This window comes from Macaca fascicularis, chromosome 7, assembly GCF_037993035.2.
Source record: "Macaca fascicularis isolate 582-1 chromosome 7, T2T-MFA8v1.1".
NCBI classification, from domain to species: Eukaryota; Metazoa; Chordata; class Mammalia; order Primates; family Cercopithecidae; genus Macaca; species Macaca fascicularis.
The window spans coordinates 31,790,488-31,805,746 of NC_088381.1; the positions used below are offsets into that span (position 1 = coordinate 31,790,488).

General features: G+C 44.5%; 1 protein-coding gene and 1 pseudogene across 1 annotated transcript; both read right to left on the reverse strand.

Moving 5' to 3' along the window:
• Window positions 1–2,054: 2,054 nt before the first annotated feature.
• LOC123574432 (syncytin-1-like) lies at window positions 2,055–3,926 on the reverse strand. Its single transcript, XM_073995848.1, is given in 4 exon segments — window positions 2,055–2,645; window positions 2,647–2,918; window positions 2,921–3,425; window positions 3,427–3,926. Coding segments are annotated over 4 exon segments (1,623 nt in total). The 5' UTR covers window positions 3,805–3,926; the 3' UTR covers window positions 2,055–2,177.
• Window positions 3,927–7,549: 3,623 nt separating this feature from the next.
• On the reverse strand, window positions 7,550–8,909 carry LOC141407201 (uncharacterized; annotated as a pseudogene).
• Between the last annotated feature and the right edge of the window lie 6,350 nt (window positions 8,910–15,259).

Here is a 15,259-nt window from a genome sequence, read left to right on the forward strand (position 1 = left end):
CTGTAATTCCAGCACTTTGGGAGACTGAGGCTGGAGGATAGCTTGAGCCCCGGAGTTTCAAACCAGCCTGGGCAACATAGTGAGACCCCATCTCTATAAAAAAGTTTTAAAAACTAGCTGGATGTGGTGGCACATGCTTATAATCCCAGTTACTTGGGAGGTTGAGAGTGGTGGATCAATTGAGTCTGAGGTCAAATCTGCAATGAGCTGTGATTGTGCCACTGCACTCCAGCCTGGGGAACAGAGAAAGAAAGGAAAATAAAGAGAGAAAGAAAAAAAGAGAGGAAGAGAGAAAGAAAGAAAGAAAAGGAGAGAGAGAGAAGGGGAGGTGAGCGGAGGGAAGGGAAGGATTGTAGACATTAATGTAACCTTCAAAGATTTGAAGATCTAGAGATAGGGGACTCTATATCCCCATTCAATTCCCTCCGCTCCCTGTAAAAACCAGATAGAAAAAGTCTGGAGATGGATGGTGGTGATAATTGCACAACAGTGTGAAAGTACTTAATGTTACTGAACCGTATACTTTAAAACAGTAAATTTTAAGTATATGTTATGACAATTTAAAAAATAGATGGATTGTAGAGTACCACAAGAGCAAAAAACACTGAACTGCCTTAACTGCAGTTGCTAGTTTGAATGCAGTATCTTATTTTAATGACAGCTTTGAGATATAACTCACACACAATAAAGTTCACCCCTTAAAAGTGTACAATTCAGCGGTTTGCACGCAGTATCTTCATGACAGCTTTGAGATATAATGCACACACAATAAAGTTCACCCTTTAAAAGTGTACGATTTGGTGGTTTTTAATATATTCACAAAGTTATACATTGATCACCACTATCTACTTTCAGAACGTTTCCATCACCCTAAAAATCTTTTTCTTTTGAGATGGAGTCTCACTGTTTCCCAGGCTGGAGTGCAGCGGCACGATCTCGGCTCACTGCATCCTCCAGCCCCCTGGGTTCAAGCAATTCTCCTTCCTCAAACTCTTTAGTAGCTGGGACTACAGGCGTGTGCCAACACACCTGGCTAATTTTTGTATTTTTAGTAGAGACAGGGTTTCACCGTGTTGGCCAGGCTGGTCTCAAACTCCTGACCTCATGTGATCTGCCCACCTCGGCCTCCCAAAGTGCTGGGATTACAGACATGAGCCACCATGCCCAGTTCATCACCCTAAAAATAATCTCCACAGCCGGGCACAGTGGCCTAGCCAATATGGTGAACCCCTGTCTCTACCAAAAATACAAAAATTAGCTGAGTGTGGTAGTTTGTGCCTGTGATCCCAGTTGGCTAAGGCAGGAGAATCGCTTGAACCTGGGAGGCAAAGTTTGCAGTGAATCGAGATCACACCACTGCACTCCAGCCTGGGTGACAGAGCCAGACTCTGTCTCAAAAAAAAAAAAAAAAAAAAAAAAATCATCTCCACTAGTAATGATTCTCCATCCCCCCTTCAATCAACCCCTATCAGCCACTAATTTACTTTCTGTCTCTAGACATTTACCTATTCTAGACATGTCATACAAATGAAAACATACCAATAGGTGCCATCTTGTGCATGGCTTATTTCATAATGTATTCTAATTTTTTCTATGTTATAACACATACTTTTTCTCATTTTGGCTGAATAATATTCCTTTATACGGATATACCACTTATTTATCCATTCATCAGTTAATGGACGCTTGGGTTGTTTCCATTTTTTGGCTATTATGAATAATGCAATGAACACTCATTTACTAGCTTTAGTGTGAACATATATTTTCTGTTTTGCCTGGTTTTTTGTTTGTTTTTGCAGTTGCAAGATTTAATAGAGTGAAAACAGAGCTCCCATACAAAGGGAAGGGACCCAAAGAGGATAGCCGTTGCCAGCTCGAATGCCTGGGTTTATATCCTGATCATTGTCCCTCCCACTGTGCTCTCAGGCGATAGATGATTGGCTATTTGTTTTCCTCCTGTTTTTGCCTAATTAGCATTTTAGTGAGCTCTTTTTACTACCTGATTGGTCTGGTGTGAGCTAAGTTGCAAGCCCCATGCTTAAAGGTAGATGTGGTCACCTTCCCAGCTAGGCTTAGGGATTCTTAGTCGGCCTAGGAAATCCAGCTAGTCCTGTCTCTCAGTTCCCCTCTCAACAGGAAAACCCAAGTGCTGCTGGGGAGGTTGGCTGACGACCGCTCTAACTGCTTCCTGCCGAATTGGAGCATAGTAGGGGTTGTGCAGTTGAGATTTCCTCAGTAGGGGTGACTCTGACGTCATTAACATCGGAGCATGGGCTAGCAGGCCGGTCCAGGGGTCCGCAGTAGACCTTAGTCATGGACTGCATCTGGGTATCCATTTGAAGAACCATTTGTAGCTTTACAGCTTCGATTCTGGAAGAGAAGAACTGAACAAGAAGGTTAAAGATACAGGGTCCAAAGAGGAGAAACAATATTATAGCCGCTAGAGGTCCTAAGAAGGGGAGAATCCAGGGTATCCATTGGCTGAGGAGGCCCCAGGGTCTGGTGTTTTAAAGCTCCTCTGCTCTACGTTGTATTCAGTCTTGAATCTCTTTAACTTTCTTGGTGACAATTCTGGATTGATTAACGTAATAACAGCATTCTTCCCCTAAAAACAAACAGGTTCCCACTCTTTCGGCAGTTAGTAAAGTCTAAAGCTCTTCGATTTTGAAGGACTACTGCTGCAAGGGAGTCAAGTTGATCTTGCAAGGTGACCAGGGAGTTGGCGACCCGTTCCATGTCACCATTTAGTTCTTGAGATAGTTTGTAGTAGAACTGAGCAGAGGTTGTGATACCGCCAATGCCAGTACCTAGTCCGCCTAGCACTCCTGCTCTGATAACAAAAGGAAGAATGGGTACTCTTTTGTTGCAGGGCTCAGGTACGACATAATTGTATAAATCTTGTTCAGTGTAGATAGTCATGGGGGCACTAAGAATGAGAGGAAGCACATAAATTCTGAAGAGCCATTCAAACAATGATAGGCTGAGGTACCACAGACAAAAAATATTCCTGAGGGTAGGCAGACTATTCGTGTGGGAGGAGTTACCCACGTGATGCATTGGGAGTTGGTTGTGTCTATAGTATTGCTAAATTTTACACAGGTGAGGTTTGAGGTATGGGTTATTTCCAGATTGGAAACAAGAGGTCCTACTAAAACGGAAGTGGAGTTTATTTCTGTGCTGAAGTTGTTCCATTGTTCAGGTACAGGGATTGAAATGTATGGCCTGAAGTGCAGGGGGAGGCACATCCAACAGTTAGTAGGGTTTTGGGCTGAGACCTCATGAAGCCCAGTGAGGGTGGTATTAAATAGGCTTATCAGGCGAGTATGGGTACGGAGGGTTTCATGTAGTTTTGAGAGATCTAGTCCTTTGTAGGGGCTAGGCGTGCTATGTACCCAGGTCAGTTGGGAGATTACTTCCTTTACGTGTGTTCTTTCTTGCCTGATCTTGAACTTCACCCCCATCAGACATACCGGTATGGGTGAAGTAAGTCCAACAGACAGTGGCTCCAAGTCCTCCAGGACAACTAGGATTAATCATTTTCCCTGTCCAATAATGAGTATTTGCATGCATGCAAAGAGTGGCAGAGTTACAGCAGTTGCAGGGCATATGGCTGTGGGTGGTGAAAGTGGGGTTTCCCTTAGATAAACTCCTATATGATGGGGCATCAATATTTCTGGGAAACCACATTCTCCATAGAAACTCTTGGTGAGGGGAGCTACTGGTCGTACAGCAGCATGGAGGGGGTGCAGTGAGAGTGAAAGGGGGTAAGAGAACAGTAAAGAGAAAAATATAAGGGAGGGCCATGGGGATTTGCGATTTTAGTTACTTTCCTCATGCTTGTTGCTTGAAGAGCAGGCGCAGATCCTCTAGAGGTTCACAGGAATAGCTAGTGTTGTCTCCTGGATTTTCAGGTTCCTTTGGCAGTATCCAGGGTTTGACTCAAGTGTGATGTATCCAAGACTCCACTCCAACCAGTTTAACCGCAGTTGGGGTAGATAAAATGACTGGGTACGGTCCTTCCCAGGATGTATCTAGGGATCGGGAATTAGAGGGAGGGGACTTGACTAATACCATGTCACCAGGGTGGAATAATTCTTTTCCCTCTTCTTGGGGACAGGCTCCTTGTAATGTTTTAAGAACTTGATATTTGGCTAAGGAGGTGATGTCTGCAACTAAGTTGGCCGTCTCTCGGTCAAGCACAAAGTCATTGGTTAGGAAGGGCCGTCCATACAGCATTTCGTATGGGCTAAGTCCTGCTTTTTGGGGAGAGTTTCGGATTCCTAGTAAGGCTATAAGCAACAGAGCAGGCCATGCAAGGTGGATTTCCTGGGTTAGCTTTTTCAGATGTCATTTGAGTGTTTCGTTTATCTTCTCAACCTTCCCTGAGGATTGTGACCTCCAGGCGTGGTGTAAGTGATATTGTATACCTAATGCCTGGGATACTCCCTGGGTTCTATAGCTTTGAAAGTGGAACCATTGCCACTCCGTAAGCCTCGGGGAAGTCCAAATCTGGGAATTATTTCATGAACTAGTGCCTTTATTACCTCTTGGGCCTTTTCTGTCCTACAGGGGAAGGCCTCTGCCCAACCAGTGAAAGTATCTACCCAGACTAGTAGACACTGAGATCCCTGAGATTTGGGCATGTGGGTAAAATCTAGCTGCCAGTCTTCTCCTGGGTAATGACCTATTCGTTGTTCTCCTGAAGGAGCTTGGCGATAAGGCAGGGGATTATTTCTTTGGCACACTTCACCGGCCCTGACTATCTGCTTAATAGTTTTGAAAAGGCCTGGTCCAGTAAATAATGATTTGGCCATCTGATGGGTGCTATCGATGCCTAAGTGAAAGGTTTGGTGAAGAGTTTTAAGTAATTTCCATTGCTTAGCTGCAGGCAAAAGTATTTTTCCTTCTTTGGTGGCTAGCCATCCTGAGGGGAGGAAACTATGTCCTCGCGAGCTTCCCCATTCTATTTCTTCTACTGAGTACTGGGGCTTGGTTTCCCAGAGAGGATTACCCCGTACTAGGGGTCCTTCTATAAGTATTTCTAATGGTCCTTCTATAAGCATTTCTAATGGAGGGTCCTGCCTTGCGGCTCTTTTGGCTTCAGTATCTGCTTGGCAGTTCCCTTCTATTTCCCTTTCCTTTCTTTTTTGATGACCCCAGCAGTGTAAGGCTGCCACCTCTTTAGGTTTCTGGACAGCCAATAATAATCTCCTAATGGCTTCCTGATGTTTGATAGGTGTTCCCTCGGAAGTTAGGAATTCCCTTTCTCTCCATATTGCCTCATGGGCATGGGGGACTAGGTAAGCATACATAAGTATGCTTACATAGTCTGTATATCTATTTACCCTTTTTCTTTCTCCTAATTCTACTGCCCCAGCGAGGGCTATTAGTTCTGCCAGCTGAGCACTAGTTCTTGGAGTGAGGGGATTACTTTCAAGTATTCCATTATCACTGACCACTGCACACCCCACTTTTCAAAGTCCTTTTTCTACAAAGGAACTTACATCAATATACAAATTGAGGACGGGATTGGTCAAGGGAACCTCTAAAAGGTCCCCCTCAAGTGGCGTAGGTTTGAGCAATTACTTGTTAACAATTATGTTGTATCTTTTCTTCATTGTCTGGAAGAAATGTGGCTGGGTTGTGTCGCAGCACTGGCCCTTCAAGTAATAGAGCCTGATATTTACGTAAACGGCTGTCTGACAGCCACAAGTCTCCTTTAGCAGTGAGTATGCCGGTCACATCATGAGATGTCCACACAGTAAGATCTCTTCCCTGTATCATTTTAACTGCTTCAGATACTAAGACTGCCACTGCCGCCACTACCTGTAAACAATGAGGTCAACCCTTTGCCACTACATGAGTTTCCTTATTCAGGTATGCCACGGGTTGCAAGCTCATCCCTCGGACCTGTGTAAGGACTCCTAGAGCTATTCCTGTTTTTTCTGTGACATATAAAGAAAAGTGTTGCCCCATTGGCAAGCTTAACACTGGGGCTTGGGTTAGGGCCTTCTTTAGGACCTGGAAAGCCGCTTCTGCTTCAGGTGTCCATCTTACTAAATGGGTATTGGCTTTCTGAGTTTCCTTAGTGTATATAATGGTCTGGCTATTTTGCCATACCTGGGAATCCATATTCAGCAGAAGCCTGTTATGCCAAGGAACCCTCTTAGTTGCTTTAGGGTTTTGGGATGAAGATAAGCCAGCACAGGCTGGATACGTTCCTCACTGAGGACCCTAGTGCCTTTGGATAATTTTAGCCCTAAGTATTTAACATGCTGTGAGCAGAGCCGAGCCTTTGGTTTGGAAACCTTGTAGCCACAGGTGGCGAGGAAATTTAAGAGCCCTTGGGCGGCTTGATGGCACAAGGTTTCTGAACGGGTGGCTAAAAGTAAATCATCCATGTACCAAAGGACAAGAGTGTCCAGGTATGAGAACTGGCTCAAGTCTTGGGCTAATGTCTGGCCAAATAGATGGGGGCTAACCCTGAACCCTTGGCGTAAAACAGTCCAGGTGAGTTGAGACGTTGGGTTCAAAGGATCTTCAAAGGCAAACAAGAATTGAGAGTCAGATGTAAAGGGATGCAGAAAAAGGCATCCCTAAGGTCCAGGACTGGAAACCACTCTGCTTCGTCTGGTATTTGGGAAAGCAGAGTATAAGGGTTAGGTATAGCTGGGTATAGAGGGACGATGGCCTCATTGATAATCCTGAGATCTTGCACTAACCTCCACTGTCTGTTGGGTTTCTGTACTCCTAAAATTGGAGTACTGCAGGGGTTATTGCATGGTTTTACTAGGACTTGGGCTTTTAGGTCCTTAACAATGTTTTGGAGTCCTTGTTGGGCCTTGGGTCTAAGGGGTTACTTCCTTTGGTAGGAAAAGGAGGTGGAATCCTTTAGTTTAACTTGAACAGGACAGGCATTCTTTGCTCGTCCATATTGTCCTTCTGTTGCCCAGACTTCAAGCACAGGACAACAAACGGGTGTTCCTTCTCCTATGTTAAAGTGTGTAATGGCCACTGCTTTTGCTAGAATGTCTCTCCCTAACAAGGGAGTGGGACTTTCAGGCATAATTAGAAAAGCAGGTGAAAAGAGTAAAGTTCCCCAGTCACAACTTAGTGCCTGGGAGAAGTGTCTAGTGACTGGCTGTCCTAGGACCCCTCGGATAGTGACAGATCTGGAGGATAGTTGTCCGGGACAGGACAGTAAGACTGAGAAGGCTGCGCCAGTGTCCAGGAGACAGTTAACCTCCTGGCCCTCAATGGTCAAGCATACCTGGGGCTCTGTGAGGGTGATGGCATGGGCTGGCACTTGCTCCGGGCACCCTCAGTCCTGCTGCTGGATCATCTGGTTAGTGGCTTCTGACTCAGAGGACCTTCATCCCCTGGGGCAGCAGGCCTTCCAGTGATTCCCTTGACATAAGGGGTATGGACGAGGGGGCGGCTTATTTCTACTTGGACAATCTTTTTTTCAGTGTCCTTGCAGACCACACTGGAAGCAAGCCCTATTAGGCATTCGATTTGCCCAGCTTTTCCCTTTTCCAGAGCCTCCAAAGTCCGCTTGCCTGAGGGCCATGACTAAAGCGGTGGCCCTCTTTTTTAATCCCATTTGTCCCACTCCACCTGCTCCTCCTGATCTCCATTATAAAAAACTGAGGTTGCCAATTTCAATAGGTTTTCTAAGTTTTGCTCTGGGCCTAAGGTGACTTTTGAAGTTTTTTTCTAATGTCTGCAGCTGACTGAGTGATGAACTTATCCTCTAAGATTAGTTGGCCTCCAATAGAATCAGGTGACAGAGAGGTATGCTTCCTCAATGCCTCCCTTAGTCTCCCCAGAAAGGCGGTAGGATTTTCTTCCTTCCCCTGTGTTATAGTGGACGTCACTGAATAATTCATAGGCTTCTTCCTAGTTTTCCTGAGTCCTAGCACGCAAGCTAGCAAATGTCTGCAGCACCAATCTCCATGTTCTGATGCTGTGTCCCAGTGAGGAGGGTCTACACTGGGAACTGCCTGCTGGCCCGTGGGGAATCATTCTCTTTCCTTTGTTGTCATCCTGTCATTGACCTAACTGAGATACCAGAGATCGCCAAACTCTCAGACAGCAGTTATGGCGGCACTTCTCTCATTTGGGGTTAGTGTCTGATTTAGCAGTAACATTATATCTCTCCATGTCAGATGAAAGGATTGTCCTAACCCTTGTAAAACATCAATATAGCCATCAGGGTTATCTGAGAATTTACCTGGGTCTATTTTAATTTGCTTTAAGTCTGAGAGAGAAAAAGGTACATGCACTCTGGATGGGCCGATTTCTCCTCCTCCCACTGCTTGGAGGGGGCATAATCGGGGAATACTGGCACTCTCTGGTTCATTGTTTATCCCTTTGTCTATCTCCTTTTGGACAGTTTGGGTTGAAGGGGGGTCCTTATTAGTTGGGGAAGGAGTCGGGGGACGCTGGGGCAGGGAGATAGATTCTGAGGGCTTCCTGTAGGGCATAAATCACACGTTTTACATAATTGCCAGTTGTCTCTTAATGAAAATAAAGTTTGTACATATGGCACTTCACTCCATTTGCCTTCTTTTCTACAAAAGAGGTCTAGCTGTAAGATGGTGTCATAATGTATACTTCCCTCAGGAGGCCAGGTTTCTCCCCCTTGAAGAGGATATTGTGGCCAGGCGGTACTGCAGAAGAATGTAAGTCGTTTCTTTCTTAAGTGTCTGAGAGTCAAACTGGTCCCAACTCTCCAGAATACATCTTAGGGGCATTTTTCCTTTTGGGGGAACGTTTCCCATCACTTTGGAGGTCCCTTCGTGGTCGCCGAATGTTACCCGGGGTCCTTACTCCCAGAGCTCCCAAGATGGTGGCCGGCCGCTTCTAAGATGGTGGCAAGCCTCATGTTCTCTGACCTGGGGTTCTTGGCTTCAAGGATTCCAAGGAATGGAATCTTGGGCCATGCAGTGAGTGTTATAGCTCTATTAGAAGCCATGGAATCCGGAAGAGAACCGTGGAACCCAGTGACTAGTGTTCAGCTCAATTAGGACGAACCCAGGCACTTAGCCGTGTAGGAATAATGGCAAGCCTTTAGCCTGATCGGGAGTGGCAATCGGCGCCTCACTGGATCAGGAGCACAGCGGACACCCTGCCGGATCCGAAGGGATGGAAGTCAGCGGCAGGTCTGCGACGGCAGTAAACAACAGGGGTGGACGGCGAGCCAAAGCTCAGCTCCAGCCGTAACAAACATGGACCAGAAGAATTCAGTTCCAAGATGTAACAGAGTGAAAACAGAGCTCCCATACAAAGGGAGGGGACCCAAAGTGGGTAGCCCTGAATATATATTTTCAATTATCTTGGGCATATGCCTGTAAGGGGAATTGCTAGGCCATATAGTAACTCTACATTTAACCATCTGAAGAACTGCCAAACTTTCCCAAAGTGACTACACCTTTTTACTTTCCCACCAGTAGTGTATGAAGGTTCCAATTGTTCCACATCCTCACCAGCACTTGTCATTTTTCATCTTTTTGACTGCAGTCATCCCAGTGAACATGAAACGGTCAGTGTGGTTTTGATTTCAATGAACGCAGTATCTTCACCGGACGAAAAAAAAACTCAGCCTCTGGCACTTGGTATATAACAACTAAACTGGCATCCTTTTCAAAAGGAGGATCAAAAGCAGTTTAGTTTAACTTGATGTGTTAGGATTATTCCTTGAATGTAATAACATTATATATTCCTGTCACGTGACCTGACTTTGCAGCCTATGGGAAGAGTCCACGTCCCTTGCCTTGTTGATTTTAGGCTTGAGCGTGCGACATGCTGTTAGCCAAAATATGAGAAGATGTGATAATTTGCCACAATTGAGCAGAAACTTACATCTACTCTCAATCTCTTTCTCTCCTACACCCTGTCATAGCCCTGACAGAGGCTGCTCCTTGAGCCTCGGTCCCATAATGAGAAGACACAAAGAACAGAATTCCAGTCTAGAGCCAAGCAAAGCCAAACCTGTTACCCAGCAGACACTTGGTATTTAAATTAAAATTTTTATAACTACTTTTAAGTGCATAGGAAAAAATCTTGCCAAGCGCAGTGACTGGCACCTAGAATCCTAGTGCTTTGGGAGGCCAAGGCAAGAAGATTGCTTGAGTCCAGGAGATTGAGACCGGACTAGGCAACAGAGTGAGACCCCATTTCTACAAAGATTTGTTTTAAGTGGGCCAGATGTAGTTGTGCACAACTGTAGTCCTAGCTACTGTAGAAGATGAGACGGGAGGAATCACTTGAGCCCCGGAGTTCAAGGTTATAGTGAGCAATGATGATACTACACTCAAGCCTGGTGTATCTCTTTAAAAACAAAAAACAAAAAGAAAACCTCAAAAGTTCACCCTAAATTGTTAAGGTAGTGAATAAATCAATTTATACATCAATAATTTTCACTTTTCACTTTGTTAATTTTGTATTATTAGAATGCTTTAAGGAACATATACTACTTTTGTAATTTCTTCGCTTTCTTTTTTTTTTTTTTTTTTTTTTGAGACGGAGTCTCGCTCTGTAGCCCAGGCTGGAGTGCAGTGGCCGGATCTCAGCTCACTGCAAGCTCCGCCTCCCGGGTTCACGCCATTCTCCGGCCTCAGCCTCCCGAGTAGCTGGGACTACAGGCGCCCGCCACCTCGCCCGGCTAGTTTTTTGTATTTTTTAGTAGAGACGGGGTTTCACCGTGTTATCCAGGATGGTCTCGATCTCCTGACCTCGTGATCCACCCGTCTCGGCCTCCCAAAGTGCTGGGATTACAGGCTTGAGCCACCGCGCCCGGCCTTTTTTTTTTTTTTTTTTTTTGAGACAGAGTCTTGCTCTGTCGCCCAGGCTGGAGTGCAGTGGCGCAATCTTGGCTCACTGCAAGCTCCGCCTCCCGGGTTCACGCCATTCTCCTGCCTCAGCCTCCCGAGTAGCTGGGACTACAGGCGCCCGCCACCGCGCCCGGCTAATTTTTTGTATTTTTAGTAGAAACGGGGTTTCACCGTGGTCTCGATCTCCTGACCTTGTGATCTGCCCGCCTCGGCCTCCCAAAGTGCTGGGATTACAGGCGTGAGCCACCGCGCCCGGCCCGCTTTCTTTTTTTAAAAATTACCTATGCTAGGCCAGGCACAGTGGCTCATGCTTGTAATCTCAGCACTTTGGGAGGCCAAGGCGGGTGGATCATTTCGGGTCAGGAGTTCAAGACCAGCCTGGACAACAGGGTGAAACCCAATCTCTACTAAAAATACAAAAATTAGCTGGGTGTGGTGGCGGGTGCCTATAATCCCAGCTGCTCGGGAAGCTGAGGCAGGAGAATCGCTTAAACCTGGGTGGGGGAGGTTGCAGTGAGCCAAGATCACGCCATTGCACTCCAGCCTGGGCATCACAGCAAGACTCCATCTCAAAAAAAAAAAAAAAAAAAATTACCTATGCTGGTCTCCACTTAACATAGCTGAGATTAACTTATAATGAATTTTAGAAATTCTTAAATCTTAAGATTAAAAGTAAATTCTTACACATCTTAAGAAAAAGAACATCAATAATAATAAAAACATGTTCATTTAGATAAAGAACTTCGTACATACATGATTACATTTATAGATCTCATTGAAAATACAAGCTTAATAGAAGCATTCTCTTTGAAAACTAGCACAAGTTTGCCCTCTCTCACCACTCATATTCAACATAGTAACAGGAAGTACTCGCCAGGGCAATCAGACAGGAGAAAGAAATAAAGGGTATTCAAATAGGAAGAGAGGAAGTCAAATTGTCCTGTTTGGAGATGACATGATTGTGTATTTAGAAAACCCCATCATCTCAGCCCAAAAACTCCTTAAGCTGATAAGCAACTTCAGCAAAGTCTCAGGATACAAAATCAATGTGCAAAACAAGCATTCCTATACACCAATAATAGACAAACAGAGAGCCAAATCATGAGGGAACTCCCATTCACAATTGCTACACCAATAATAGACAAACAGAGAGCCAAATCATGAGGGAACTCCCATTCACAATTGCTACAAAGAAAATAAAATACCTAGGAATACAACTTACAAAGGACGTGAAGGACCTCTTCAAGGAGAACTGCAAACCACTGCTCAAGGAAACAAGAGAGGACACAAACAAATGGAAAAACATTCCATGCTCATGGATAGGAAGAATCAATATCATGAAAATGGCCATACTGCCCAAAGTAATTTATAGACTCATTGCTATTACCATCAAGCTACCATTGACTTTCTTCACAGAATTAGAAAAACTACTTTAAATTTCGTATGGAACCAAAAAAGAACCCATATAGCCAAGACAATCCTAAGGAAAAAGAACAAAGCTGCAGGCATCAAGCTACCTGACTTCAAACTATACAAAAATGCTACGGTAACCAAAACGCCATGGTACTGGTACCAAAACAGAGATATAGACCAATGGAACAGAACAGAGACCTCAGAAATAATACCACACATCTACAACCATCTGATCTTTGACAAACCTGACAAAAACAAGCAACGGGGAAAGGATACCCTATTTAATAAATGGTGCTGGCTAGCCATATTGAGAAAACAGAAACTGGACCCCTTCCTTACACCTTATATAAAAATTAACTCAAGATGGACTAATGACTTCAATTGAAAACCTAAAACTGGGAGAAGAGAGACAGACCCTCTCATATTATTTTATACTCAGAAAAGTGAAAAAAAAAGGCGAAACAAAAGGCAGGTAGCCCGGGGCCTAGGAACCAGACCTGAAACCAGGCCTGGGCCTGCCTGACCTAAGCCTGGTAGTTAAAATTCCACCCCTGACCTAGCAACTGATGTTATCTATATATTCCAGACATTGGATGGAAGGATATTGTTCTGTTTCACCCTGCCCACCAGTTCTTGCAGCCCCTGTCACATACCCCCTGGCTTGTTCAATCGATCACGACCCTCTCATGCGGACCCCCTTACAGTTGTGAGCCCTTAAAAGGGATAGAAGTTGGGCACCTGACAAGCTCAGATTTTAAGATGCTAGTCTGCCAACGTTTCCAGCTGATAAAAACCACTCCCTTCACTATCTCGGTGTGTGAGGGGTTTTGTCTGCGGCTCGTCCTGCTACAAAACCATAAAATCTCTAGAAGAAAACCTAGGCAATACCATTCAGGACATAGGCACGGGCAAAGACTTCATGACTAGGTCACCAAAAAGCAATTCTAACAAAAGCCAAAATCAACAAATGGGATCTAATTAAAGAGCTTCTGCACAGCAAAAGAAACTATCATCAGAGTGAACAGGCAACGTGCAAAATGGGAGAAAATTTTTGCAATCTGTCCATCTGACAAAGGGCTAATCTCCGGAATCTATAAGGAACTTAAACAAATTTACAAGAAAAAAACAACCCCATCAAAAAGTGGGTGAAGGATATGAACAGACTCTTCTCAAAAGAAGACATTTATGCAGCCAACAAACATATGAAAAAATGCTCATCATCACCTGTCATTAGAGAAATGCAAATCAAAACTACAATGAGATACTATCTCATGCCAATTAGAATGGTGCTCATTAAAAAGTCAGGAAACAACAGATCCTGGCAACGCTGTGGAGAAACAGGAACGCTTTTATACTGTTGGTGGGAGTGTAAATTAGTTCAACCATTATGGAAGACAGTGTGGCGATTCCTCAAGGATCTAGAACCAGAAATGCCATTTGACCCAGCAATCCCATTACTAGGTATATACCCAAAGGATTATAAATCATTCTACTATAAAGACACATGCACGGCCGGGCACAGTGACTCACACCTGTAATCCCAGCACTTTGGGAGGCTGAGGGGGGTGGATCACGAGGTCAGGAGATCGAGACCATCCTGGCTAACACGGTGAAACCCCATCTCTACTAAAACTACAAAAAAAAAAAAAAAATTAGCCAGGCATGGTGGCAGGCACCTGTAGTCCCAGCTACTCAGGAGGCTGAGGCAGGATAATGGTGTGCACCTGGGAGGCGGGCCTTGCAGTGAGCGGAGACTGTGCCACTGTACTCCAGCCTGGGCAACAGAGCAAGACTCCGTCTAAAAAAAAAAAAAAGACACATGCACACGTATGTTTATTGCAGCACTGTTCAAAATAGCAAAGACTTGGAACCAACCCAAATGTACATCAGTGATAGACTGGATAAAGAAAATATGAGACATATATACCACGGAATACTATGCAGTCATAAAAAATGAGTTCGGCTGGGTGCAGTGGCTCATGCCTGTAATTCCAGCACTTTAGAAGGCTGAGGCGGGCAGATCACGAGGTCAAGAGATCGAAACCATCCTGGCCAAAATGGCGAAACCCTGTTTCTACTAAAAATACAAAAATTAGCTGGGCGTGGTGGTGCACTCCCATAGCTTCAGCTACTCAGGAGGCTGAGGCAGTAGAATTGCTTGAGCCTGGGAGGTGGAGGTTGCAGTGAGCCAAGATCGCACCATTGCACTCCAGCCTGGGCAACAGAGTCAGACTCCATCTCCAAAAAAAAAAAAAAAAAAAAAAAAAATTAGTTTATGTGCTTTGTAGGGACATGGATGAAGCTGAAAGCCATCATTCTCATCAAACTAACATAGGAACAGAAAACCAAACATCACATGTTCTCACTCATAAGTAGAAGTTGAACAACAAGAACACATGGACACAGGGAGGGGAACATCACACACTGGGGCCTGTCTGGGGGTGGGGGACAAGAGGAGGGAGAGCATTAGAACAAATACCTAATGCATGTGGGGCTTAAAACCTAGATGACGGGTTGACAGGTGCAGCAAACCACCATGGCACATGTATATCTATGTAACAAACCTGTACGTTCAGCACATGTATCCCAGAACTTAAATTAAAAAAAAAAAAAAAGAAAATACAAACTTAAGATTAGGGTAAAAAGTAATACCAATTCTTAGCAACTTCAAAAAACTTTTTAACTATATGAATAATAGCTTCATAACAAACTATTCCCTTAACACCATTATTAATGCAAATTTGCTTAGTGGATTAAACAAACATCTGTATCACACCTGCCATCCTCTCAAACAGCATCTATCTTCTCTAAAACCCCAATTTGATCTGAGCCATCCCAATTCTCAACTACTCCTCCACACTGCCTGAGATGAAAAATGGCTGGGATTCAATGACTGCCGAAATATATCAAACCAATCTAATTGCAGGGTAACTGCAGGGCTTTCTGTCTGAGGTAGTTTAACTTGGTTCACATATCTACAAATACTATTGTAAACACTCTCCCCAATTATT